The sequence below is a fragment of the Mus caroli genome, chromosome 9, assembly GCF_900094665.2.
Source record: "Mus caroli chromosome 9, CAROLI_EIJ_v1.1, whole genome shotgun sequence".
Lineage (NCBI taxonomy): Eukaryota > Metazoa > Chordata > Mammalia > Rodentia > Muridae > Mus > Mus caroli.
The window spans coordinates 101,276,462-101,304,300 of NC_034578.1; the positions used below are offsets into that span (position 1 = coordinate 101,276,462).

Below are 27,839 nucleotides of genomic sequence, written 5' to 3' on the forward strand. Positions count from 1 at the left end.
GGAGGCAGAGGCAGGCGGATTTCTGAGTTCGAGGCCAGCCTGGTCTACAAAGTGAGTTCTAGGACAGCCAGGGCTACACAGAGAAAACCTGTCTTGAAAAACAAAAACAAAAACAAAAAAACCAAGGGAGATTCTTACCCCAAAAGCCTCATCAAGAAACACTCTTTCGTTATAAGCAAAGACGGCAAGGCTGATATCGAGGGCACTCAACTCCATGGTGGCCGTGAGGACGGATGCTCTACTGGCTGCCTGGCCATTGCTGAAAAACACGGCCACTCTCCTGGTGTTGGTTCCCGCAGACGTCCGCTTGAAAACGTTGCGGGCCACAAACCTCATTGCATTGCCAATGTCCCTGGCCTTCCGGGGCACCTGGTATTTTATCTGGGAAAGAAGCTGTAGGAGCTGCTTCTTGCTATGGTAGTCAGAGCCACGGATGAGATAGCTGGTGTCTGAGTCATAGGAGACCACGGCAACCCGCGCTCCCACGGGACAGTTGTTCTCCCTGATGTTGAGGTCACTGACAATTGAAGTGATGGTGTCCCTTGTTTCATTAAATCTCCTTTCTGTGATACCAGAGGACTGGTCCAGAGCAAATACCAGCTCTGTTGGGTACACAGGACACTTTTCTGTGAAAATGAAAAGCAAAATTATTAAAAAGATTTCACTAGATCACAGTTATTCCCATACCCTTTACACCAGTGAAGTTGGTTCAGACAAACCAAGGTAAATCCCAGGTCTCAGTGGCTGTGTTTCATGTGTGTGTGTGTGTGTGTGTGTGTGTGTGTGAATGCATGATATATATAATGTCTAAACACATATACATATATGTATACACACACATATATATGTGTGTATATATAGTTTATATATAAGATTTATGCATTTTACTTAGTGTACTGGCTGGTTTTGTATATCAGTTTGACACAGGCTGGAGTTATCACAGAGAAAGGAGCTTCAGTTGAGGAAATGCCTCCATGAGATCCAGTTGTAAGGCATTGCCCATTGTGGGTGGTGCCATCCCTGGGTTGGTAGTCTTGGGTTCTATAAGAGAGCAAGCTGAGCAAGCCAGGGGAAGCAAACCAGTAAGTAACATCCCTCCATGGCCTCTGCATCAGCTCCTGCTTCCTGACCTGCTTGAGTTCCAGTCCTGACTTCCTTTGGTGATGAACAGCAGTGTGGAAATGTAAGCAGAATAAACCCTTTCCTCCCCAACTTGCTTTTTGGTCATGATGTTTGTGCAGGAATAGAAACCCTGACTAAGACACTTGGTAAAATGACAGGCAGAGATGTAGGTCAGAGGGAGGCAGGACATTGATCAAATCCAAGAAGCCAATGAAGATAGTCACAGAAAAGAGGAGTTAGAGCCCTTCTCCATGAACCTTCAACCCTTCCTGGCCCCACCAAGACAGTCAGGACCTACTCTGTAAAATAATGAGTTGGAAACCATGATGGTCCCTAGGCAGGACAATAGTGTGAGGGACTGTATGGTCACTGCAGACACTCAGGTAGAAAACATGACATGACAGGTATAGCTACCATCAAAAGAGGAATATCTACATAGAAGATGGAAGTCCCTTTTCCCTGGGGGAGGAGAGCTTTCTTCAAATTGGTCTTATCAAAATACAGTAGCTATTTAATCAAGAACAGTATGGCCAGAAGACTCACCTTTCCAACAGGCTGGAGAGAGAGAGAGAGAGAGAGAGAGAGAGATTGATTATAATTTTGAAACATGGACCCAAAAAATAATCTAAACAATAGAATCCTAACCAAATGAGAATTTGGGTTCTCGCTTCAAATGAAGCTAATTTCTAAGTTACAGGGAGACATGTTTAAAAGGACAGGGAGCTGTCCAGGCAACTGCATTTATTTGGGAGCATCTTTGACCATTGCCCCTTGTGAACCAGAGCAGGCCAGCATGAGCAGAATTGTAGCTGAAGTTGAAAGGCTGGTGGCTTGTAAAAGCAGAATAGATCCAGCTCTGATTAAATGGCCAGAGAGCTGAAATCCAATTTGCTTTGTCTCTCGTCTTAGAGCCTTCTGAGACTCATTCAACTACACAAGGCTAAAATATGGGGTCTGATTTTCTTTCCTGATGAAAGCCTTGGGATTCTCTATTTGTAGAACCACGGAGGGCAGGGATTTTTCAAATGAACTTTGTCTCTGATGAAAAATACAACTGCTTTTGTTCGTTTGTTTGTTTGTTTGTTTGTTTGTTTGTTTAACTTCCAGCAGTTTCCCCATGGATTTCTGTGAGCAGGGCAGCATCTGACCTCACTGTAAATCTCAGGCACACCAAGGAAAGTGCTGAAAAATCTTTAATAAACCATAGGCCTGACAGTTCCCATGTTCAGTTGACTCAATTTCTAGGAAGCAAATGAATCATTCTAGTCTTTTTTTTTTTTTAAAGTTCATTACCACTGGTGACAAGCTGCCTTCCATCCTGCCACATGAGCCCTTACACTAGCCATACTAACACCTTCTATTTGTCTTAATCCTGTGGTCCCTGAGATGCCCCCAGCCATCAGACAGCTGATAACATCAGATGAGTAATCTACAACCTTCTCCATATTCCAAGGCTGAAAACATCTATGTATTGACTTCGGATCCATGAGACATGCTAGGTGTGAGTCCATCAAAGCGGGGTGACTTTTGGAGAAATCACTTCATATTATTTAGTGAGTTTTTTTTCCTAAAATTCTTTTTACATGCCTCTGCTCAAAACACTATTTTCAGCCTCCAGTTCTATTATCAGCCACCTTCTGCCTGTCCCCTACACTCCTAGATTAATTTTATTCACAGGGGAGGGTCAAATTTTTCTGTCAACTCCCTTCTTTGAAGATTTGAGGTTCCATTCTGTGCAATTTGACCCTTGTTCTTTCTCATTTTCATGAGTTTGTCTCTTCAGTTTCTATCTCTCTAGTTTCGTGGCCTCGGGAACATCATTATGTCTATGATGTCGAGGATGACCCACACAAGTGACTTCAATATCTAAATAGTTAAATAATTAACCAACTAAATCTATATCCCTGGGTCCATCCCTTGAGTACTTTGCCATCCATCATTCTGCTCATAATTGTTACATTAATAATGATAATTCACATATGTATAATATTATCATAATAAAGCTAACTCATGTGCCCTTGAGCTGGTCTTATCTCTCATGTACATATTTTCTCTTCCAATATACATTACACATTATGAGCCCATGTTTTTATATATTTTCTTTTACCTTGGGTGTGAGATGTCCCCCCAATCCCAAGAGAATCCTCTTACAGAGGCTCCTCCACAAAGACCAGTCTTCTGATTCCACAGACCCACTCTACACCCAGTCCCAAGCTCTTGCTAACCACTGACGTCCTTGGCTATAACATCCAGATACTCACGGCTGTGGTTCCTCAGGAACTGGATCAGTTCACAGGGCTGGAAAGTTTAAGAGAGAGAGGATAAGGATGAGTATAGAGACCTTCTGGTGGGTGTGTATAGTTCCAGATGAACTGGGAGTGGTTTTGTTTTCATGAATAAGGAGATACATACGGGATATATAGGTTGCCCTGCTGTGCCTTTAGGACCCTAAGGGGGGAAAAGAGCAAGTTATTGATTTGTGAACTACAGTTTTTAGTAACAAAAATTTAAACCCCTCTTCCTTTCTTGGACGTAAAAATGTCGAAGGTGCTTAAAGTACTGTGGGGCCTGGTGGGTCAATTACACTGCAATATTTCTATTTATGTCAAGGTCGTGTATTATTTTTTGTTTGTATCAAGGATGTAATCCTCAGAATAAATTTCTCTAAAGGAATCTTTTTAAATTATTTTTTCCTTTCTTCTTCCTAATTGCAAGCAGCAGACTGTCTCCACGGGGCAGAACGAAGGAGATGGATATACTGAGCAGACAGAGGTAGATTAACTTACAAATCAAAACGCAAGAGGCAGTAAGCCTTAGTATATATAAAAGAACCAAAGCGCTTTAACCGCAAAAGGCAATAAGCCTTGGTATATATAAAAGAACCAAAGGCAATTGCATAGCAAATGAGATTTACACAAAAGAAGGGCATACATGCTAAACTCATAAATGACACAGACTGAGGAACAAAGGAATCCAAACAGCCGGGGAGGGAGTCTGCTGTGAGACTGTGTCTCCTCGTAATGTCAGACACTCCACCTATAAAGTCTCATTAACATGAGCGAACAAGGATGAGACCAATAGAATGCCAAAGGGAATAGGGGAAAGGCCCTGAGCCTCAGCCCTCCACAAAGAGTTATAGGCAACTGAGGGAAGCTGAAAGTGGGAGAGGTGGTCCTCCCCAGGGGGATAAGAAATCAATTGGCTGTTCAGTGCTAAATAGTCAGCTCCAAAAACATGCATACAGGTAGCATAATACAGACTGAACAGGCTATATTTAGGAACATATATATAATATATATGGTATATGTATACATACATATATGTATATACCATACACACACACATACACATATGGTATATACATATATGGTATATACATATATGTAGCAATATATATGTGTGTGTATATACATGTGTATATGTGTGTGTGTATATGTGTGTGTATATATATGTGTGTGTATATATATATATATATATATGCAATAACAATTAATGAACATAAAGGCCATAAATCTGAAAGTGAATGAGGAGAAGTATATGGGAGGGTATAAAGGGAAGAAAAGGAAGGAGAAATGTTGTAATTATATTAGAATCTCAGAAACAAAAATAAAGAAACAAATAGGTGAAATCAAGCAGAGATGACTTCTGGAGAGACATCAGCCCTCGCTCTCTTCCACTGGAGTTTTTTCCTTTGCCCCCCACCCCCTTCTTCTTCCCAGCATCGGGCTTCTCATTAGCAGTGGCGTTTAGTGTGTTTGCTAGTGTGTTTGTTTCAGGGAAAGGACGCTTTACATACTCAAACTCAAGCATTCCCTTGGGCACTTGCCGCTCTAAGATGCTTAAGCAGAAATGTCAGCAAAGTCAACCTCTATTCTAAATAACAACTAAATTACCTGTCTGATCATCCATCTCCCAACCATCAATCCATCCATCAATCCATCCATCAATCTATCCATCAATGCATTCATCAATCCATCCATCACCCATCCATCTAGCCATGTGACAATGGTTAAAGGTCTGCTAAGTGCTAGGATAGCCTATGGTACACTTCTGATTCAACCAGAACTATGCGCTGTCCGTGGTTCTGCCCAATGGAGCCATCACTAAGAGCCTTGAAAGCTTAGCCTCCTTTCAAGTTAGGACAGAAAACAGGAAAGAGTATATGACTACCCACACAGAGAAACAGTTTCTGGGTAACACATAGAGTTGGAGCTACATTTTTCAGGAGGTCAAAAGTAGGAAGAGTTTGTCCCAAGTTCAGGCTGCATCACTCACTGGCAGCTGACAACAATATGTAACTCCAGTTCTAGGGTATCCAAGGCCCCTCTGACCTCCACTGGCTTCCGCATGTACATGGTGTATGGTGCATAGGCAAACACAGAAACATGCACACACACACACACACACACATGTAGATACACAAGATAAATATTACAGTAACTTCAAGCAAGTTCTTAGCAAAGGCTAAGAACCAAGCACTGGAGACAAAGGCCACCCCTCAATTCAGACCAGTTGAGCCGAGCACAAGACTGAGATGTGGGACACCTTAAGTACACCCTAAAGCCTGGGGAAAAGATGAACCCAGACTAGAGAAGACTGGCCCACAGATTAGCTGCTTCTCCATTCCTCAATGTGTACAGCAGAGTATCATTTATACATTATTATTTTGTTGTACTATGGAGTCATTTATCCAAGAAACCACAGGCAAGTTTTGCTTTGCTAGATCCAAAGTTCAGGAATGCTTCGATGCCTAAAGCAAGATAAGCATTTTTTTTCATGCACTCTTTACAGAGTTGTTGTCTGGGTCTCCTGCATACAGTAGGTGCCAGCCTTATTTAGTTCTGCCCTGACTCTGCCTGGGAGGGGAGACACTGGATCACCAATCACTTGAGAAGAAATGGAACAGAGGCAGGTCGGCCTGCAGAGGCGTGTCTGGCTCTGCCTGGAAGTGCTTCCACGGATGACATTTCTCTTGTGATGGAACCAGAGTAGAAGTCGTGGTTACATTTCCAAATCTCTCTAGAGTCCAAATAAAGGCCCAAAAGGCAACAAGAGTGGTCCTGGCAAACTCTATCTGCCAACCTGCTTTACATGCTGGGATTCTGTCAGGAGACCTCTATGAAATGCAGGCAGACCTATGCCTATTACAAAGGCTACAGTGATAAGCCATAGTAATGGAATATCTGCATTGCTCTTGCAGTTTACAGAGTCTCCTCTTGGTCATCTGATCCCACAGCCACCTTCTCAGCTAGGACAGGGACATGTCATATTCATCTTAATAATAGACTGAGAGACACGGTGACTGGCTTCTTAGACACAGTGCTTCTGCCTTGAATTCTGCATTGGTTCCATTGGGTATACCAGAAACCACCACACATCAGTCCTTTCCCACTCATACTCACTCTCCGACCAGGAGGGCCTTGAGACCCCTGAAGTCCACTCCCGCCTTTCAAGCCTTGAGAGAGCTGAAAAGAAGAACACACAAAATGTAGTTGTACCCTTGGAGACTATCTCAGGTTTTAATATCGTATTTATTTTATATGTGTCAGTGTTTTGCCCATACCTGCGAACATAGACTGTGTGCATACAGTGCCCACAGTGGCAAGATGGCATCAGATGCCCTAGAACTGCAGTTACAGATTGTTGTGAGACATTATATAGGAGCTGAAAACTGAACCCAGAAACTCTGCAAGAGTAGCAAATGTTCTTAACCACTGAGACATCTCTCCAGCCCTACAACTATCTTAGTTTAAATAAGGTGTTATAGTTCTCAAAAAATTTAAAAGAGCATCTAGACTGAGGCACATATCTCTGTGTCAGGGTGCTTACCTAGAATATATGGGTCCCATCCTTAGTATCATAAATAATAATGGTGATAATGAATAACAATTTAATTAAAAATAAAATACAGCAGCTTATTCGTATCCATTAAATTCCTTGCCCATAATACAAGCCACTGACCCTTAATCATTGACGAACATCCATCTCCGTCTTGTCTCCTTTATTTAGTAGCATATCTGACTCTGACACTGGCCTTAAACTTAAATCTAAATTAGTCATAAGCTGGGATTGGTGCTAAGTGGGGGGGGGGGGACAGGGCACACAAAGACTGTGTAGAAACCTCTTAATCTATACAGATCAAAGAATATGGGCTGCATAGATAACTCAGAGGGTCAGAGCACTTGCTGTTCTTACAGAGGAACCAGGTTTAGTTCCTGGCACCAAATGGTCTCTCACAACTATTTGTAACTCCAAAGGATCCAGTTCCCTTTTTGGACCTCCAAGGGCACATACTTGGTACATGTGCATATAGGCAAGCAAACATTCACATACATAAAATACAAATAAATAAATGTGTGTGTTTGTATTGTCTTATTTCAATGTGTTTGCTTCATTATATTATATTATAGCCCCTTAGAAACCTGCTTGTTTTCTCATGAGAGACAGAGAGAGGGTGGACCTGGATGGGAGGGTAAGTGGGGAGGAACTGAGAGGTGTAGAGGGAGAGGGAACTATAATCAGGATATATTATATGAAAAAAATCTATTTTCAGTCAAATTTTAAAAAATAATTTTTTTTTTTGGTTTTTCGAGGCAGGGTTTCTCTGTGTAGCCTTGGCTGTCCTAGAACTCACTCTGTAGACCAGGCTGGCCTCGAACTCAGAAATCCGCCTGCCTCTGCCTCCCGAGTGCTGGAATTAAAGGTGTGCGCCACCACGCCCGGCTTTAAAATAAATATTTTTAAATCAAGTAATTAAAAATAATTTTTCCACATCCAAAATGGTCCATGAGTGGACTATGTTTATTCCCCAGACTCACAGTGATAGAGAGATACAAACAAATTATTCTCAGCCTAGGGCAAAGGACCTGTTCAACTGCATCCCTTCCACACCCAGGGTAACAGAGGCATTGCCCTCAGACTTCAAAGTACAAGGATGCTTGTCTTAGCCAGCTGTACTTTAAAAAGGGTAGCCTTCTGCTCTGTGCTTTGCTGGTTGGAAAAACCTCACTAGCCTCCCTTAAACCAATACGCAGTTCCACCATCCTGTGGAATCATCAGGTAGCCCCTGGGACACCGGGAAGATATCTGCTTCAGTTCCAAGAGTGACCTGAAGTAACCATGTGTGTCACGAGGTTCAATTCTGATAGTCAGGAACTATAGGCCCTAACCAAGGTCACATGACTAGTTGGTGGCTTCCCAACCACCCAGGATGCCCTCAGAATGAATTAATCAAAAGTACACGTTTATCATCACAGTAAAAAAGCTGAGGTCTACAAAAGAAATGCGTATTCTTTCTGGAGTCATTGGCCACTTACAGTCAGTCCCTTGAATCCTTTGGGTCCAGGCCCCCCAGGAATTCCAGGATTGCCAGCGTCACCCTGATCACATACACCAAGATGTTAAAATCTTTGCTACGAAAGGATTAAAATATTCTCTGTAATCAATACATAAGCCAATCTTTTCATCATTATGCAATGAAGGCTCATACAACAATAAATACATCTTGGCATAAATTCAGAACTAAACTATTGGCACAGGTAGTTATTCGCAAAATTACTTCAAGCACTCTAATAATCCAAATATTTATATATAAATATCAACCCAGGGACCATCCACTTGCTAAAAGCAATGAGATCCTATGCTGGAAAACATGGTGTACTGACTACCTAAGGTATTAAAGAACAACTAGTTCTATGGGTTATTTCTGGGAAGTTGAGGTTAAAAAAAAATATTAATCTTGGAGTAAGGAGATGTTCCAGCTGCTAACGGTGCTATGGCTCCAGACTGAGGTCCTGAGTTCAATCTCCTAGAATCCATGTAAGAAGCCAGATGTAGAGGCACACATCTGGAATGCTAGCACTCCTGTGTTAACATCCCTCTCTTGCCACACACACTAAAGTTCTAAAGTTTAAGAATGCATTTAAAAGTCATGGAAGCATGCATAAAACCTGCTCAAACTCAAGCCAGAAAAAAAAGCCAGCATGGAGGTGGGAGGGATAGACAGGAAGTTCTACTACTACCCAAGGAGTTATTGGCAATTGATAGCTTTTCAGGGATGGAGAGTCAATTTTCTCTAAAGGTACCACCTAGGTATGCTGACTTCTGCCCACACATCTAAGAGTAGTGGGTAGCACAGGCTGTATCTGGTGCTTTGTTTTTAAGTGGGAGGTGGGGGGGTGGTGGTAGGTATAAAAGGGGAATGGATCTATGAGAAAATAGGGGAGGGGTTAATATTATCAACATATGCTATACAAAATTCTCAAAGAACTAACAAAAAAGGAAATAGCCTAAGATGAAAACAAAACAACAACAACAAACCCAGAGGTTTATTTAAAGAAATCCAATCTGACTTTGGTAGTAGTTATTTATTGATATCACATTGATCAATAAGTTATTACATTTCCCCCTTTATCAATAAATCAGAAAACTGATCCTCTGTAATGAGAACTCTTTTCTGAGGGTTATTTATGTTGCTTCTTCCTAACCTCTTGTGAGCCTCGGGTAATCCATCAGTGAAGAGCACTTTTCAAATGCTCTGAAGCTTGGCTGTTCTCCTGGAGTTGACTCATTCGTTATTTTACCTTAGGCCCAGTCGTCTCTTCTTGATTGAGACATTACAGGGACGAAGCTGGGCTGGGGTTTGGGAAATCATAGCATAGAACCCTATGATGTAATGAGGCAAACTCCTGTTGAAACCACAGGCTGGAGGCATACAGACAGATTATCTAATAGACAATGCGGACCTTGCAAGACGTTGGATCAAGAAGACAGTATAATTAGGTTCGACTTTGGGGGCAAAAATCTAGTGAACATGATGTTTATGGACAGTTGACGGAGAGAAGGTGGGAATAGGAGACCACTAAGAAGAAAGACGGGGTTTTCAGGAGAGGTAGCAAAGCCCAATGATGCTGGATTAGTAACAGAAACCGAGGCGGTGAATGAGACCACCAGGTGGGAGAACTAATCCAGACAGCTGCCTGGAGGTTAGGGTTCCAAGTAGGGATATGTATGGGTCACTGGGGCGAGAAGAAATTCCCATGCACCTCACCTTCTGCCCTGGGTCCCCAGGGAATCCTGTTGGGCCCTGAAATTTTCAGCAGAGAACATATGTAAATCATCAGACCACTTCCTCCACACCATCATTTTGATTTATCAATTGAGAAAATAATTTTTTGGCATATTTACCTTAACTCCTTTTCTTCCTGTCCGACCATAGCCTGGGATGCCATAATCTCCCTGCAAGTACATTGGTTAATTTCAGTTTCTCAAAAGCTATCTAGATGGGGAGACAGTGGGGCTAGGATTTAGCTATAGATGGTGGGGGGTTCTCAGTTCCTATTACCTCTTTTCCTTATAGTGGGGATTGAACCCAGAACCTCTTGTACACTAGACAAATGTTCTGCCACTGAGCTACAATTCCAGTCTCTCATTCCTAGTGTGTACCCTTTTACTACCTTGGCCAGCTCCACTCTACAGCCTCCACAGGAGGCAGGGGGTTAACTGATCTGGATTTCTGCATTCACCAATTTCTTACCTAGAAAATTAGGAGTTGATCTAATACACACACACACACGTGTGTGTGTGTGTGTGTGTGTGTGTGTGTGTGTGTGTGTGTGAGAGATGAATGAGGAATTCAGCCAAAGACATAAATGAGGCTAGAGAGACTGCTCAGTGGTTAAAAGCACTGGCTGATCTTGCAGAGCACCTGGGTTCAACTCCCAGTACCCACATGGTGGCTCACAACCATTTTTAGCTCCAGTTCCAGGAGATCTGATACATAATGGCCAGCACGTGATGCACATACATATAAGCAGCCGTTCATTATACTGACATATAAATTAAAATAAATACACCTTTTAAAAAATGAATCACAATATGTTCATCCTCATTGGTTTCAAAACAACTAATGAGTTAGCATTTTTGCCAACAGCAAAGAGGAAAAAGTTACAATAGCCATTGTTGGTATGGAGATCCTAAAACGTAGTTCTCAGCCTTCCTAATGCTGCGACCCTTTAATACAGTTCTTCATGTTGTGGAGATCCACAACCATAAAACTATTCATTGCTAGTTCCTAACTGTGATTGTGCTACTGTTACAAATCATAATGTAAATATCTCATATGCAGAATATCTGATATGTGACCTGTAGGGGTTGCAACCCACAGTTGAGAACTGTTGCCCTAAGACAATCAGGCTCCTGCACAGAACACATTGACCCATGTAGTGTTTAAATCTTTTTAAGAGTGCTCGAAACTATATCTCAAAGGCCTAGTTAAATACATATTTATCTGACCTAGCTATAAAAAATTCTTGAGCTTTCTACACAGAAATTAATTACAGCATTAGAGATATAGCTCAGTGGTAGAGCCCTTGCCTGGCACATAGGAACCCCGGGATTCTATCCCTAGCCCTTAACTCCTTCCAAAAGGATTCACTGGCGTGTTATTTATGACACTGAGAAACTGAAACAAATGAAATAGCTAATAATAAGAGATCATAAAAAACACAGCCTGTATCCAAGCCAGGTTCCTCTGCTTGTCTTCAATAAGCCGATTAAAAGAGTCAGCTTAATAGTGGGGAGCTCCGAAGGAGACTTATTCACTGAGGCCACAGACACAGTGAATCCCTCAGGGGAGTATTTTGAAACTACTGAAGTGACATTGCAGGGACACAATGACCTGGGAAAGAGCTGCTGGAGGGAGTGAACACTAGGTGATGACACGGTTTTTACCTGAGTGATGTGGTTTTTGTCTTTATTTTGGAATGTAAAGGCTAAAATACTTTAAAATGGCCAGAATATGGTAATGTTTCTTTCCATGGCTTCTCACATTTATGCCTAGGAATCCCCCTTCCCTTTTCTTTCTCTCTTTCTTTTTGAATATTCATGTTTTCAAACTGGATCACAAAAAGACAGTCACATTTCTGTTTGTTTGGTTTGAGGTGGGCTCTCTTGTAGTTCAGGATTTCACTCTCTGTTGTTGAGTTCAGATTTTTAACATTTTATATGTAAGATTCTGTGGCCTGGTGTATGCCTTTTGGTTCCTGCCTTCTTTTAATTTTTTTAGTTATATTTTTCATTTTCTTATGCTGTGCCTGCCTTCCTTAGTTTACGTAACTGCCTGCAGGTTCAATCATGTGGCATATGTGGCAGGACTTCCCTACTTTTAAGCCTGAATAGTATTCCATCGCATGGATATACCACAGTGTTTTTATGCTGTCCATGCACAAACGGACACTTGAGTTGACTCCATATCTTCCCTATACTTGGTAAATTTTCTACTATTTAACATCTACATATAATTTTATAATTAACTTAAAATGACTCTCCCTCTATGGGCTGTCCCTACACTGGGATTTTGGCTTAGGAGGAGCAACTAGGCCACACAAGCTATAAAAGGCAGTAGTCTGTTCCTTGACCCTCCTCTGCTTCTTATCATTCTAGGGTTTTGCAAGGAGAGAAAGATGCACTGTTTTGTGGTTCAACCAAAATGAATGTACATGCCCATGCTGATTGTTAAAATATTGAAACGCTCTGTTCTCATTCACCTGTTACTTCCTCTGCCTTTACCTCATCTCCTTCACACACACACACACACACACACACACACACACACACAAACACACACACAAACACCACCCCCATGCACACATCCAACAGGCCAGGTGCACAGGAAAGCAGCAACAGATGGAGAACTGGCCCACATCTTCCTACCCCAAGTGCTGGGCCCATGCTGCCCCCCCCATCTCCCTTGTCTCAGAACCAAGTACTCAAAGGTTCATACCTGCTTTCCTCGCTGTCCAGGGGGCCCCACCGGTCCTGGGCCTCCAGGAACTCCAGGTTCCCCCTAGACAAAGGGCAAAAGAGCTCAGCAAAGTCAAAGCCACCCTAGGCTGTTCTGTCTGCTGAGCGAGGGGACACAAGGTCCTCCTTGAGCAGTCAGCACTGGGTGAAAGGGATAGGGTGAAAGGGATAGGGTGAAAGACATAATATAGTCTACCCAGAGGATAGCATGACACACATAGCACAGCTCAGGGCTGAGCTCTGGGGACTTTTTAAGGCTGCATAGTATTCCTGTGTGTGTGTGTGTGTGTGTATACACATACCACAATGTTTCCTGCTTCCCTAGTGTCAATGGACTGAAGGAAAGGGAGGGTAGAAAGCTCCCACCAGGGGAAACTGGCTCTTTTGTATTTAATCATACAATATTTGCTTATTGTCCTGGAAAATGAATGACTGGATATGATAAATGTAGTCCTGCCCCCACTGAAGGTAGTGTGGTTAGAAAGAGAAAGAATGGGATGGGCAATTACCACCCTGAGTGAGAACAAAGAAGAGACTCAAAGGTCCAATGAGGTTTCCCCATGAGACAAAGAAGCTGAAGCCCAAAGGACTTTGTGTGTGCTGAGGAAGGAGCAAGGGAGACTAAGAGTGACTCTGGGAGAGGGGAAAGGTTGGCTCTGGAGAAGTGGGGTGTGGGATCAGGAAGGAACTGAACTGAGAAACCTTGGAATTGAATATGGGGAAATGCAAAAACCTTTGTGATCTTCTCCCCCATCCCAGGCCCAGGGTTGATGCCCAGATAACACTGTAAGTAAGTTGAAGGTAGATAGCATGATAACATGTGTGTATGTGTATATTGCAATGGCTGTCACAATCACATTAACACATCTCTTACCACACTGCTTGGTAATAGTCTTCTACTTGAGTTGGATTTTTCTTGTTGATATATGAGTGTATGTTCAGGTGTGTGTGTGTGTGTGTGTGTGTGTGTGTGTGTGTGTGTGTGTGTGTGTAGACATGTGCAGACATGCATGTGGAGGTCAGAGGTCAACATCAGGTGCCTTCCCCAGTCATTCTCGTTTTATTCTGTGAGACAGGCTCTCTCAGGAAACCTGGGGATCACCAATTCAGCTAAATGGACTGGACAACACCTCTATAACCAGCTTATTACATGAGTTCTAGAGGACCAAACTCAGGTCCCAGTGTTGTAGAGCAAGCCCTTTGTCAGCCAAGCCATCTCCCAAGCCCTAGCTTATTACGATTAAAGCTTGAAGACTTTCCCGGCAGAAGACTGACAACCTAGTTTTCTGAACTCAGTAGAAAAAGAAACCTTAGGTCCTTGGCTCAACTGTGAAAGAGTTGAGGTCTTGACAAGAGAAGAGAAAACCTCGAAGGGCACCGCTGTGGCCACATAGACCTCAGCCCCTGAAGAATGAAAGCAAAGGGTCCAGGTGGACCTGAGGTCAACCACTGACTCTCTGGCAGTCCCCACCACAGCTATCTTAGCCAGAGTGGGCCTGGGTGAGACCAAAAGAAGCACAAAGGTGAGTTCAAAAACATCTGTTCCACGCATCTCAGTGAATGAATTCATTCCTGCTCAGGGAATATAGGAACTGAAGAGATTTCTCAGCAGCATTTTGTGATGGGCATATAACTGCCTCTCCTTATAGTAGGGACAGCCTCCTAAAAAGAAGCCACAGGGAATTCTCTGCTCAAGGGATGGGAGAGAACACACTGGCAGGATGCAGGTGGGTTGAGCATGTGAGGAATTTTCACAGAGCTCAGGGGGAAAAATGTTGCCACTTTTGTTCTGGGTATTTGAAACCAACAAGAAATAGTGTTTACCTTTCTCCCCACAAATCCAGGTCTTCCGATACCCCCTCTGGGTCCTGCTGGCCCAGGAGAACCCTGAAAATAAAGAGTAAGAGATGAAAAAGCCACTGCTACAGAATTCCTGAAAACTCACCAGGAGCAAGTTATCAACTCACATCTTTCCCAACAGTCCCAGATCCCAGAAGGCTTAACAGGAGACACACGCAGTGAGCGAGGGGAGAGGGTAACCTAGGTAATAGACCACAGCTCTGCCTCCACCAGAAATTACTGGTCCATGTGAGACCTTGGGGGTCAAGGGGAGGCAAAAGGCTTGACTCAAGCAACATAAGTGAGAGGAAGTTCACTGTGGTGTTAGAATAAAACAGACCAATGCCACATGCAAGTCCCACAAAGCTACAGATACATCCATCATGATGTGCAGAGTGGATTTCAACTTTTTATTCTAAATCTGGGCATAAGCATCCTTCACTGTCCCTCTAGAAAGTTATAACTGAGCACATTCAGGCATGTCTTGCCTTCTGAGCTCTCACTGGCAGAACTGGAGGAAGAACTCAATAGAATCAAGCGCTCCATACAAGCCCCTCACCATCCAAACTCTCACTCCTTACTTGGGAAACTCATTCAAATGCTGAATTAGAAAACCTAGCTTAGGAATCAAACAGAACTGTGTAAGCATGGATCTTTGCCATGTCAAATGTTCGTGTTCAGTGGAGAGGCAGACACATGGCACAGCGAAAATTTAAAAGTGCAAGAAGAATAATTCATTTGTGTTAGACACGTCCATCATTTGGCAGCAATTTTAGATCTTCAAATGCTTCCTTGGGCTGAGGGAGTGGGTTTGTGCTTTCAGAGAGAAAGATCACCTAAGGGCTCTGAGCTGAGCGAAAACATGTATCCATAGAAACCAAAAACGATGAAATAAATGTCCCACAGATGGCATAAAATATTCTACATGCTTGGGCATTTTACAGTAAGAACAAACTAAAGGTTGCAAGTCATTGGCCCTGATGTCTCTGGGTCACTCACCTGAGGTCCCTGATACCCTTGACTTCCTTTGTCTCCTTTCCCACCACGATTTCCGCTTGATCCCTTTTTGTTGGAAAAACAAAAAACAAAACAACAACAAAAACTGATGTGCTGTGATGTCAGTGAAACTCACTCTCTTAATGGATGCTTTTGAAACATCCCCATGGAAACAGAGCAATGGTCTACACCTTCAAGCAACCTTACTCCTGTGAGATTAAGTCCTTTTTTAGAAGAATAACTGTGGACAAGCCCAGACATAGTGACACAGATCTTATTAAAGGATTCTCTGCCTTGGCAAACAAGTCTCATCCTTCTTCTACAGGGAGAAATAAAAATAGGTCAAAAGGGAAAAAATAAACCCATGAAGAAAGGGAGACACAAACAGCCATTGAATGTATTTCATTGATGGTTCACTGGACCAAGGTGCTTTTTCAATGTGTAGAATACAGGAAACGGTAGATTCAAGTAGGGGCTAAAAAACACATGGTCGCAGATGTCTGCTGGCTGAAAGTTTATCTCTCAGACATATTTTATGTGTGGGTCTCACAGAATTCTCTTGTCTAGCTTATAGAATTAAAATGGTCCCTGCCTAGCAGAAATCACCGAGTAAACCTCATGCCACTAGTGTCAAAAGATCCCAGAGCATCAAAATGACTGCTGTCTCACACCCAACCCCAAAAAGAGCTGAGTAGTGCCAGACAGATACCATGGTTACTCAACGTGGCAAATGTACTAGATGTCTGAAATAATCAAGAAAATCGAAATTCATTTACGGTTAAGAATCTGGAATTTTCTAGAAGAAAAATGAGATTCCTGAAAGACCTTAAAATGGGCATTTCTACATGAACTTTCAAAAGTCCAGGTTTAAAGTGAGCTCAACACATAGTGAGATTCACCAGTGACAACACCTGTGTGGGACAAAGCCACCCTTGTGGGATCATCATGGCTTCTTCCAGGCAGAGAATACAGAGCAGATGCCCTCACCTCTGACACCTGTGCCACTAGTGGCATTTGGGGACTGATGGAAGCCCAATGTAAAATAATAATAAATAATATATTATTGAGCTGTTTTTCCTTCTTACCAGAACCCAGTACTATGCAATGTGAGCACAGAGGACATTCTTCCCCTCTTGAGGGTCATTAATGAGCTGCAAATGTTGGACCAGGTTTGATGGAACAAAATCAAAATTCAGAATCATCTCCCACAATGAGAAATGCACAAGGCGATAGATGTCTGTAGATCACTATTTTATCAGTTATATAATTTTGAAATTTTTATTATTTAGTTTTTGTGCATGTGTGTCTGCACACTTAAGTGCAGGTACTCAAGGAGGACAGCAGAGGGCACCAGAGCCTCTGGAGCTGCAGTTACAGGCTCTTGTGAGCCACCCCACCTGGGTGCTGGACATCAAACTCTGGTCCATAGCAAAGTATTGGTGCTCTTAACCACAGAGCCATCTTTCTAGCCCCTCTGTTGTATGCTGTTCTACTGAGCTACCTGCCTTCTTACAACCAGAATGACTCCATGCTCTTTGCACACATTTATGAAATACCCAGCATACCTGTGAGCCTTGTAGTCCTTCAGGTCCCTGTGTACCTTGAGGTCCTGGGTCTCCTGCTTGCCCCTAATGAACAAGAGTTTTCAGTGTTTAGATTTTCTCTGCATGGTTCCCATACATAGATCATTTGTTTTGTCTGCTGGGCTCACCCCTTACACAGCCTGAGATCTTATTGTTCCAGCTGTCAGGAATGAACTCAAGTATGCTTCTAATTATCATAAAGATGGGGGGTGCATAGGACAATTGGCTCAAACAAGCTGTGGTGGTTTGAATGAGAATAGCCACAGAGGCTCACATATTTGAGTGTTTGGTTCCCACATGAGAGAACTGTTTGGGAAGGATTAGGAGATGTGGCCTTGTTGAAGGAACTGTGTCACTGGGGGGTGGGCTTTGAGGTTTCTAAAACCCACACCAGCCCTAGGCTCACCCTCTCTCTGCCTGCGGCCTTATGATCAGGAAGAAGTTCTTAGCTACTGTTCCAGTACCATGCTCCATACCATGATGATCATGGACCAACCTTCTGAAACTACAAGCAAGTCTCCAATTAAATGATTTCCTCTATAAGCTGCTTTTTTTTATGGTGTCTCTTTCACAGCAATAAAACAGTAAGACACACATTTTGTTTGAAACTGCCATAATGATATCAAATATTTAGCATGTTAATTAAAAACAAGTTTAAATGGAAAAAACAAAAAAACATGGAGGGAATACCTGGAATATATAGCTAATAATAATGACTTGAATAAAAGCTAAGAAGAAGCAAGAATTTCACTTTCTTTCATGCTGGTTCCCGATACACGTGAAAGACAATCGAGGGTGTAAGAGTCGAGGTTGCTCGTGTTCTGTTTGTTTGTTGGGAGGTGTTCCTGAGGGAGATTTTGCCATTGTTGAGCCTTTGCTATTTCTAGAAGCTGACTAGAGCTGCTTGTGTTCCTTACTAGTCAGTGGGGTTCATGCCCAGTGCTGGGCATCCTTACACCATCCTGTCGAATGCTATTTGCCCAGCACCATCTATGTAGGAGAGATGTTCATAGTCCTCTACCAGAAAGAACGAAAAATAAAAAGAATACTTACTGAGGGACCCTGGGGCCCCCTCCGGCCTTCCATTCCCTGAAACACCGAAGGCAAAGCATCAGTCAGTGTGCCCAGACAGAAGGACGGTCCCTGAGGCAAACCAGTCTCTCCTCTTCCTTGCTTGTAGAGAGTTCTCTGGGAGCCTTAGCAGAGCATGTTTTCCCATTGGGCGTTTTAATCACATTAACATTTAGGGGATTGATGACAACCCAATGTAAAAGTCACTACAGCTCCGCCCCAGTCTGATAATCTCTCATGGTTATCGAATGGGCTATCTGGAGGTCTAGATCGCCCTGAAGAACTGTTTTCTTCCCTGCAAACCCATGAAGCACTGTGTGCTGAGGAGAGGGAAAAGGGAAATTTCTAGATGTTGAGGTAAGTCACTCAGTGCATCATGCCCCCCCGCCCCTCCCATTATCCCTTGGGGTGTGGCTGCTTCTTTGTGTGATCTAGATGCTACTGATCAAGTTTATCATAATAAAGCCAGGCTGGTCCCTCAGCTCTGTCTGCACTTATCTGAGAAGCAGTTCATGTCAACTGTAAGCTCCAGGACAGAAGAAAGCCAGGAGGGACCCCAGTCCTAACTTATAGTTTCCAAACCTCAGCCATAAAAATCTGCTGGCATTACTCTCACTGAAGAAGGCGTGGAACACTCTCAACCACTAACTGATATTATATTGTGATAACCAGCCACAACTATTTTAAATAATTGCTTTTATTCAATTATTATGGAGGAATTATTTCAGAACTGCCATTTTTCTCCTGTAGCTCCTTAGGTTAAATCACCCAACTATCATCTCCATCAAGTATTAAATTTTTAAAATATCCTTTGGAGAGAAGTTACCATAGTAACTCATCAGCTGTCTGTTTCTGGATATGACTAGTTAATGCTCTTGGAGAAGGAAAACGGAGGAGATTGAAAAGCCATCGAAAGTGGATACTGTTGGCATAACTTCACATTCTGTCTCCATCAAAGAGCAAGGATGAGGGCTAGCATGGTGTCTTCCCAGGCAAATGCGTTTGCTGCTTTTGCAAAGGACCCACTCCAGGGGGCTCACAACTACCTGTAACTTAACCTCCTCTTCCGGCCTCCGTGGGCACCTGGATGCAAGTGCACACACATGCACACACAAGTGAAAAATAAGAGCAAGGATAATAAACTGGTCATGGTGGTACATGCCTATAATCACATCACTTGACAGGCCAAGGCACAAAGACCTTGAGTCCAAGACTAGCCTGGTTTACATAGTCAGTTCAATGCCAGCCTGAGCTACAGGATGATAGAGACCCTTCCTCACAAAAAGTGGGGGAGGGGTAGAGAAGAAAGATTGAAAGGAAGAATAATGTTTATTCTGTATAGTTGGTTTTTGTACAACATTGTCCTTAGAGGCTCGGCCTTAGAAATAATCACTCTCTCTTGCTTTTGGCCCCACTATTTAAAGCCTAAGTGGCCCAAAGAAAATGCACAGTAAGCCTCACACAGAGCATAAACTCTAAAGTAAGAACATCTGAGCTTGAAGCTCAGCTCAGTCACTTACTAGCTATTGTGACCTATGGCAAGTTGCCCAAGTCTCTGAGACTTGTTCATCTCTAATGTGGATATGATGATATAATCCACCTGGCAGGGGTCTTACAGGTTTCAACTAGATGAGCATTTGAAAGTGATGAGGTGAGTATCTGCTCCAAACCAGATGACACATTAGACATAGAAGTGTTATAAAGACTCTGCCTATGGCCACCAAAGGCCACCAAAGGCCATGGGTCTGGAATGTGGCTTCCTGTATGGTTGGGAGTGTGTTGAGCCATTGTTTTAGTAACAGCTGTTGTGATGATTACTCCATGTAAGTTGAAGTTCAGTCACACAGGGAGCCCATGCCTGGGTTGGGGTGTGTTGTTTACAATCCATTACCCACTTATGATGCTCTGAATCGCACGACAGCATTCTGGCCTACATTGGAGATGTGGGGGGAGGGCAGAAAAGGCCCAGGTTGCTTAATTATGAAGATGAATATGAATGTTGCTTTATTTAATTCGCAGGCAAAGAAATTGCAAAGCAAAGAAATAGGTAAAAGACAGGGACAAGACTGAGGTCCTTCAATCCTTATAGTGATTTAAAAGGCGCTGATTAGCAGGTCCAAGGATTAATCCCTACCCTGATCCCTAACAGCTTTGTTTTTAAAGTGCATGATTTATGTGTCAGCTACAAACCTATTTCAAACTAAAAATCCTTTTTTCTCTTGAGCCAACAGATATATTTATCTCTAAAATTTATAACACTTAGTTTATCTCACGGCTCTGATGTCCTCCCCCAATTACATCTTAATCCACTTGAGTCTGGAAGACACAATCCTAGGGAATGGTCCCAGAAGCTTGGGAAGCCCAGCCCCTCTGGCTTAGGATCTTTGCCATTCTGGATAAACAAAGGCAAGACAGACTAGGATGGAGCCTCTGTTCCCAGGGAAAAGGGCATCAGGCTGCTGACTTCAAGGGATGAGAACCATCCAACACTACTCAGAAAAGAAAGCCAAGGATTTTCATTCCCTCCAAACAAATTAAAGCCAAACCCAGCCAGGACTCTGAACATTCTTTTCTGTTATCACACCCATACTGAGTACGAGACAGAAGAGCTTTCAACACAAATGTCATCTCTGTGCACACCTATAATCCCAGCACACAGGAGGCAGGGGCAGAAGATTTTCTGTCAGTTTGAGGCTAGCCTGATCTACATGGTGGGTTCTAGGCCAGCCTGGTCTATTCATAGTGACTTCCAAGCCAGCCAGGGGTATGTAGAAGGACTCTTCTTTCCCCCATACCCCAGAAAAATAAATAATTATCATCTCTAACTTCAGTCATCCACAGAAGGTAATGCGGTTTCTTTGTTAGTCCTTAAAAATTGAAGAAACATCTAATGTCTTATTTGGGAGGAGGTAGGATTGATATCACAAGATGCTATAAGCTACCCCAGGGCCTCCATTGAGTTGGCTTTCAATGTTGGTCCTAATAGCCAGGGTTTGGGAGTCCATTCAGGAAGAAGCCACTCCTATGCTCCCTTTCCACTGTCAATGTGTCAAGACCTGGAGATTGTGTCCACCCAGTCCATAGTGTTCTGACATAGCTCCTGGAGATTGTGTCCACCCAGTCCATAGTGTTCTGACATAGCTCCTGGAGATTGTGTCCACCCAGTCCATAGTGTTCTAACAGCTCCCAGGTGCTAAGTTAGGAGACTGTGCATCTTCAAGTCCTGGGCTCCCTTCAAAGGCATTCAGAAACACCTTGAAAGTTAAAGGCAGAGGCAGACTAGAGAATGCTGTCTTTTAGTCACAGATGATTTTGCCTCCCACAGCCACCAGCTGTAGACGTTTGGCAGTATCTGGAAAGACATTTTTGGATGTTTACTAAGGGGTAAGCAGATGAGGAGAGCTTGGGGGTATTGCTAAGCATCTTACAAGGTGCAAGACAGTCCTTCCTAAGAAAGAATTCTCTCAGGCCTAAACAATGAGTGGAGTTGAGATTTTAGAGTGCCTGCAAATGTACTCTCCAGGCACAGGTCTGCGGTCTCTATCTATGTCTCTGTGGCCATCACAAGTGATAAGGAGGGAGAGAAATATCTGGGACATACTTACCCTGCTTCCTTTGGAGCTAGGACGGCCATGTGTCCCCTTCTGCCCAGTTATCCCCTAGAAACACAACAATTTCCCAAAGCCGTAAGTCAAGAGCAGGTTATAAGTCCTGAGTAGGTTATAAAGCTGTCAGCGTGAAATATCAAATGCCATCAAGATGGCAGAATAAGGGAGTCATGCTGGAAACCAGTCTGTAGAGGACAATGTTGGTGAAATGGCCAGCAAGGACCAAGATAGGAGTAGCAACATACCGTAAGTAAATGGTGACAAGTGAGGTATATCAGCACTTCCTAGACATTAATAACACCCCCCAAATGTATAGCCTACTTCCAACATACTTTATTTTCTTCTATCTATAGATGATGTGATGGGTGTTTGTTCATACACCTCCCTAAACTTACTTAGCTCAACAACAGAATCAGTCAACTTATCTATGTAACACAGATCCAATTACTTGTCGTCCTCGTTCTCCTTTCTCGCCCTTCTGGCCTTTGATGTCGCTGTCTTTTCCTGGGTCACCCTAGGAGATAATTTCAGAAATGATTAGAGTCCAGAAACGCCACCATGAGGGAGTTAACTCATCAGTTCGGACACAGAACCTTGCTATAGAGTCCATCCTGGCCTTGAGTTTGTGACTAAGGAGCCCAGGCTGGCCCTTAACTCACAGCTAGCCTCTTGCCTCGGCCTTTTGAGTTCTAGGATTACAGATATGTGCCCCACATCAGCCTTTCTTTTTCTTTTCCTTCCTTTTCTTTTTCTTTTTCTTTTTCTTTTTCTTTTTCTTTCTTGTGTGGTACATGGACTTAAAGCCAAGGCTTAGTATACATCAGGCAAAATTTCTGTCACTGACAGATTTTTTTGAGATGTTCAGGCTGCCTTGAACTTGAGATGCACCTGTATCAGCGACCTGCACAGCTGGAATTCAAGGACGGTGCCGCCCGGCTCTTTATTTAATGGTATAATATAAGTGTTAGGCAGGCTTCCACAGTCTCAACCTGGGGACATGACCCCTTTGGCAATCCTCCATCTCCAAATACATTTACATTACAATTCAGAACAGTAGCAAAATTACAGTTATGAGGTAGCAACAAAAATAACTTTATGGTTGAGGGTCACCACAACATGAGGCACTGTATTAAAGGATAGAAACCTTAGAAAGGTTGAGAGGCGCCGGGCTAATTCAAGCTAATGGATGAAATGTAAGAAAAATCTCCAACTTGAAACTCTTATCTGCTCCAGAGGAGGGGGTTGGTGACTGATGCAGTCTTCTAAGAGTGCATGCTGTGCACTAACTTTCCTGCAATGTGGCTTCACTGAGGCGCCGGCCCAACCCGTGCCAAGCCAGTCCCTTGGCTGTGGAATGAAAGCCTCCTATAATTGAGTCTGGAAGAGAGAATCTTACTAGGGTTGTAGGTCCATGGTAAAATGTTTGCCTAGCAGGCACCAGGACCTGGGTGTGAGTCCCAGTGCTGTTAAACCAACAAACAAGCAAACCATGAATAAATCAAGCTCTGGGCTGCACTTTCTATCTGACAAATAAAACAAAGGAAGTTTTCACTATAGAAAGTTGGAAGTCTCAACCCACTGTGAGAACTCAAGCAATGGAACTTTAGATCCCCGTTCTAAGCCTTTAAAATAATCGGTCCATGTCAGATTTGATTAGGTTTCCCCCCAACTAAGAAATCCCCAGGTCACAAACCTTCCTGCCCAGCTCCCAAGGCCAGCCCTTGCCGGCACTTCAGTGGAAATCACTTTGGAAAATGGGAGCTGAATTGTGCGGAGATAAAATTCAGAGCTAAGTAGGATCTGGTAACTTACGGGATCCCCTGGGAAGCCCTTCTCGCCATCTTCCCCAGGAGCGCCTCTGATGCCTGGGTGGCCCTGAAAAAGATGGATGGATGGATAGATGGAGAGACAGAACAAAACAAAATGTGCCTCTGTGTTATCTTGTATGTGGCTTTTATAATGGCCTTAAATGCCAAGCAATGCACATGGAGAGGATAGTCAATCAGATGAAATAATTCATGTTTTCCTGCCTCTCCCAGGTGCCCTTTTCCCAAGGTCACGTTTAAGCCACGGTCAGGCTGAAAAGTAGGAAACCTTCTCGTGGTCAAGTGCAGGGTTGTGCAATGGGACTTTCAGCTGGTGGGGGAAACTCCATGTTCCTTTTATCATTTTTGGCTATGTGGCACTTGGAACTGTAGCTAGTGGAACGGAAGGGTGGAATTTTTTATTTCAGTGAATTTAAATTTGAGCAGTCACGTATGGACATTGGCTGTCCTGGTTGGACTGTCCAGCAAGTTTAGCACTTCTGTTCTCCACAAGAAACCTCACCAGGGGTTTTCTACTGTCACCTCAAACAACTTTCCAGTGAAATTTACCCATACTAGGGTCCCTGGAGGCATTTAGACTGATTCCCCATTTCCTGCTGCCCTGTCTCTGAGCCAAGGTTACAGCGAGACAACAGAGGTTTCTAAGAACATCACAAAGACAGGCTTCTCTCTGAATAACCTGAGGGTGGCTCCTTGCACCAACATCCCCATTGCCTCATCCCTGGTTGGTCCCTGCATGCACCTAATAGATCATATGCCTGTTCTTTTTGTAACTGCTTTACTTCAAAGCTCACATCCCATCCAGCCTCAGTCACTACAGACCCAACCCGTAAGCCTTCCTTATATCCATGGCAACCCCAACAGTCCCTGCACTACTTCCAAATAGTATTTCTGAAACAGAAATTAAATTGCTGTTTAAACCCTTTCATGCATGTACATACACGTACACACACACACACACACACACACACACACACACACACACACAGCCTTATAGCTCACTGGACCTGTCTGAGTTTCTTCTTACAACCTATTGAAACCCATCTTCCTCCACCTGAACTCTGTTCCTTCCAGGCAGAGCAACTGTCAGTTTGGCCCCAGTCTCAACTGCTTGCTTACCCTTGGTCTAGAATGTTCCTTCTCCACATCCATGCCTTGCTAACTACAGTTCACTCCTGGTTTCAAAAAAACTTCCTTGACATCCTACCTCCAAGCTGACTGGGATCAAAAGGACCCCAAGTGGTCCCAGCCATTTCTGTGTACTATAGGACCCTTGAGGGTGAGGATGACATGTGGTCCATTCACATCTCTGGACCCCTGACAAATAACTCAGTGTCTGGTATGTTAGAGATGCTCACAAATATTGATACATAAACAGGTCAGGACATAAAGGCAGAGTCGGCTGGGGTCAGGACATAAAGGCAGAGTCAGCTGGGGTCAGGACATAAAGGTGGACTGGGCTGTTGGGATGAATTTAAAATAAACAAAATATTTCACTAGAATTTATAACTCCAAAGCCACCCAAATTAACTCTTTCATTTTCTTTGGTTTTGATGTTAGGAAAGAATATAAAGGCCCGTAGTGGCCAAACATGTTCACTTGCAGACCTCTGAAGAACAGAAAGAGCTCGCACAGTGACCTTTCCTATCTGGAAATTCCCAAAGATCACATAGTAGTCATGGTGACTTGAATGAGAAACTAGCTTGGCCCCATCCCAGCTAGTGGCACTTTTTCGGGAGGTTCTGAAATCCATAGAAGGTGGAGCCTTGCTGGAACACATCACTGGAGGCTGGCTTTGAGAGTTTATGGTCTATTTCCCATGCCCCCTCGCTTTCCTGTATATGAATGAATATGATCAGCCAGCTTCCCACTGGCTGCCATGCAGGCCTCCCCCACACCCATGAGGACCCAGTCCCTCTGGAACCATAAGCTAAAACAAAGCCTTTCTCCCTTACGTTGCTTTTAGCCAAGGAATTTTTATCACAGCATCAGAAAAAGAACAATACAGTAGTCCGTGTGCCCCAAACAGAAGAATGCCATCTTGTTTGTTGGCAATGGGCTTTCATTATGTGATTGGGATGGCTAATTTTGTCAACCTGATTGAGTTTAAGAAACATTCAGGACCCTATGAGGCACACCTTCCGGTTTGTCTCTGAGGGTTGCTGGCCAATCCCAAAAGGTTTAAGCTGAGAAGGGAAGACCCACCCTGACTGTGGATGCCACCTCCCCATGGGCTGGGGTCCTTGGCTATATAAAATAAGACTAAGAAAGGGCTGAGCATTGGTCGACCCCCTTCTGTTTCCTAGTCAGTACCACGCACCAGGACCCTCTAACCACCATGCTTTCCCCACCAAAACAGATTGTGTTCCTTCGAATGGTGAGACAAAACAGTTTCTCCCTTAAGCCCAGGGGCTTCTGGGTGGTACCAGGCATTTGGTCACAGCTAGAAGGTAACCAAGATGCTGGAGAAGTCAGCTGTCAATTTTATCCCCAACTGCTGGCACAGCTAACAAGGCGGGATCTGTCACCAGGGACAACTTAATTAGTGAAAAGTTACCTGATCGCCAAGGTCGCCTTTTTGTCCCTTTCCCCCACGAAATCCGTAAAATCCCTAAACAAACATAAGACAAAAAAATCTCACTTAGAACAATCAGCCTCAGAATGGCTTTATGCTAACTCAAAGAAGAAGAGACAGGCGGCTCACTTCTTCTCCATCCAGTCCGTCAAGCCCGTCCTCTCCATGTTCCCCCTAAGGGAAGACAAGAATCGGCAGTCAGTACAGCTGGTGGCAGTACTGAAGCAGCCAGGAGGTCTCTGACTTGTGCTTGCTAGGAAATGAATCCAAAGTAGGAGGTCAAACTTGCCTGAGAAGGAGATACAATACCTGAGCTCCTGAAAGTCCTTTGACTCCCTGCAAAAGATGAAACATCTGTCACTGCAGGGTTAGTCTTGAATGGAGATTCTGAGAGTATTGGCTTGCATTGTCTTTCTGATTACTTCTGCCCACACACCCAGATAAAGCTTACAAGTGGAATTAGATGAATGTTGGAGACTCAACTACTAACGTAAGAACCAACACGTCACACGGGGAGAGAGGAAAGAGAAAACAAGCAAGAAAATGGGGGCCGACAGGAAGTTGTCTCAGGGGAGAGAGAAGGATGCGCCAGCAGAGGCTTACCTTTTGACCTCGAGTCCCCGGGCATCCCATGACTCCTCTGTCTCCTTGAAGCCCAATTTCTCCTCGTCTTCCCTAAGAAGTGAATTTAAACATATATCCAAAGTTATACCAACTTGAGACAAAGCGATTCCTCCTGTGATCCTCCAGTTCCTCACAGGCTTTCCCTGTCAGCCTTCAGGAGTCCCTCAGGAGTCACAAATGGGTTGAGGGTGAGCTTGCCTGCTTTATTCTCTCATCAGACAGTGCAATCAAAGGCTCAGAAGTCACTCTGTCTCCTAGCCACAGTCCTAAGTCTTCAGCGGTCCCATGATATCATGCCCAGGGCCCTGATGCCACCCTGGAAAGCAGCTCAGTGCCCAGGGCTGGAGCTGAGCAGGAACAGAGGGGAAGACAAATTACTGCAAGAATGGAGTGCAAAGGCAGAAGAGACTGTCCTCAGGGAGAAGCATCAGTAGGTAATGTGCTTTCTCTGTATGAGGAAGGGTCCCAGTTTAACCTCAGAACCCACATTTTAGAAATGCAACAGCAGTGGAATGTATTTAATCCCAGCCCTGGGAACAAGGGTCAGAGACAATGGAACCCAGCTGTTCTTGCTGGCTGGCCTATCCAAATCCACAAACTTCATGCCAATGAGAAACCCCATCTTTAAAAACTGCTAATAAAGTGCTGGCAGTGCACATGTGTAACTCCAGCACTCAGGAGGCAGAGACAGGCAGATCTCTGAGTCTGAGGTCAGCCTGGTCTACGGAGCTCAAGGACAGCGAGGGCTACACAGAGAAACCATGTCTCAAAAAAAAAAAAAAAAAAAAAAAAA

The 27,839-nt window shown here is 43.7% G+C and overlaps 1 protein-coding gene across 1 annotated transcript in view; it reads right to left on the reverse strand.

Moving 5' to 3' along the window:
* The window catches only part of Col6a5 (collagen type VI alpha 5 chain), a 105,612-nt gene that overhangs the window by 32,914 nt on the left and 44,859 nt on the right, over window positions 1–27,839 (reverse strand). Inside the window, exons 14-33 of the mRNA XM_021172713.1 lie at window positions 27,026–27,097; window positions 26,732–26,758; window positions 26,552–26,596; window positions 26,405–26,458; window positions 23,834–23,896; window positions 22,470–22,535; window positions 22,019–22,072; window positions 18,396–18,431; window positions 17,325–17,387; window positions 15,763–15,825; window positions 14,749–14,811; window positions 12,905–12,967; window positions 10,309–10,359; window positions 10,172–10,207; window positions 8,439–8,501; window positions 6,525–6,587; window positions 3,535–3,570; window positions 3,384–3,420; window positions 1,666–1,677; window positions 139–626 (exon numbers count right to left, since the gene is read on the reverse strand). Coding sequence (XP_021028372.1) covers window positions 139–626; window positions 1,666–1,677; window positions 3,384–3,420; window positions 3,535–3,570; window positions 6,525–6,587; window positions 8,439–8,501; window positions 10,172–10,207; window positions 10,309–10,359; window positions 12,905–12,967; window positions 14,749–14,811; window positions 15,763–15,825; window positions 17,325–17,387; window positions 18,396–18,431; window positions 22,019–22,072; window positions 22,470–22,535; window positions 23,834–23,896; window positions 26,405–26,458; window positions 26,552–26,596; window positions 26,732–26,758; window positions 27,026–27,097 — 1,455 coding nt within the window. The remainder of the gene's footprint in view (window positions 1–138; window positions 627–1,665; window positions 1,678–3,383; window positions 3,421–3,534; window positions 3,571–6,524; window positions 6,588–8,438; window positions 8,502–10,171; window positions 10,208–10,308; window positions 10,360–12,904; window positions 12,968–14,748; window positions 14,812–15,762; window positions 15,826–17,324; window positions 17,388–18,395; window positions 18,432–22,018; window positions 22,073–22,469; window positions 22,536–23,833; window positions 23,897–26,404; window positions 26,459–26,551; window positions 26,597–26,731; window positions 26,759–27,025; window positions 27,098–27,839) is intronic.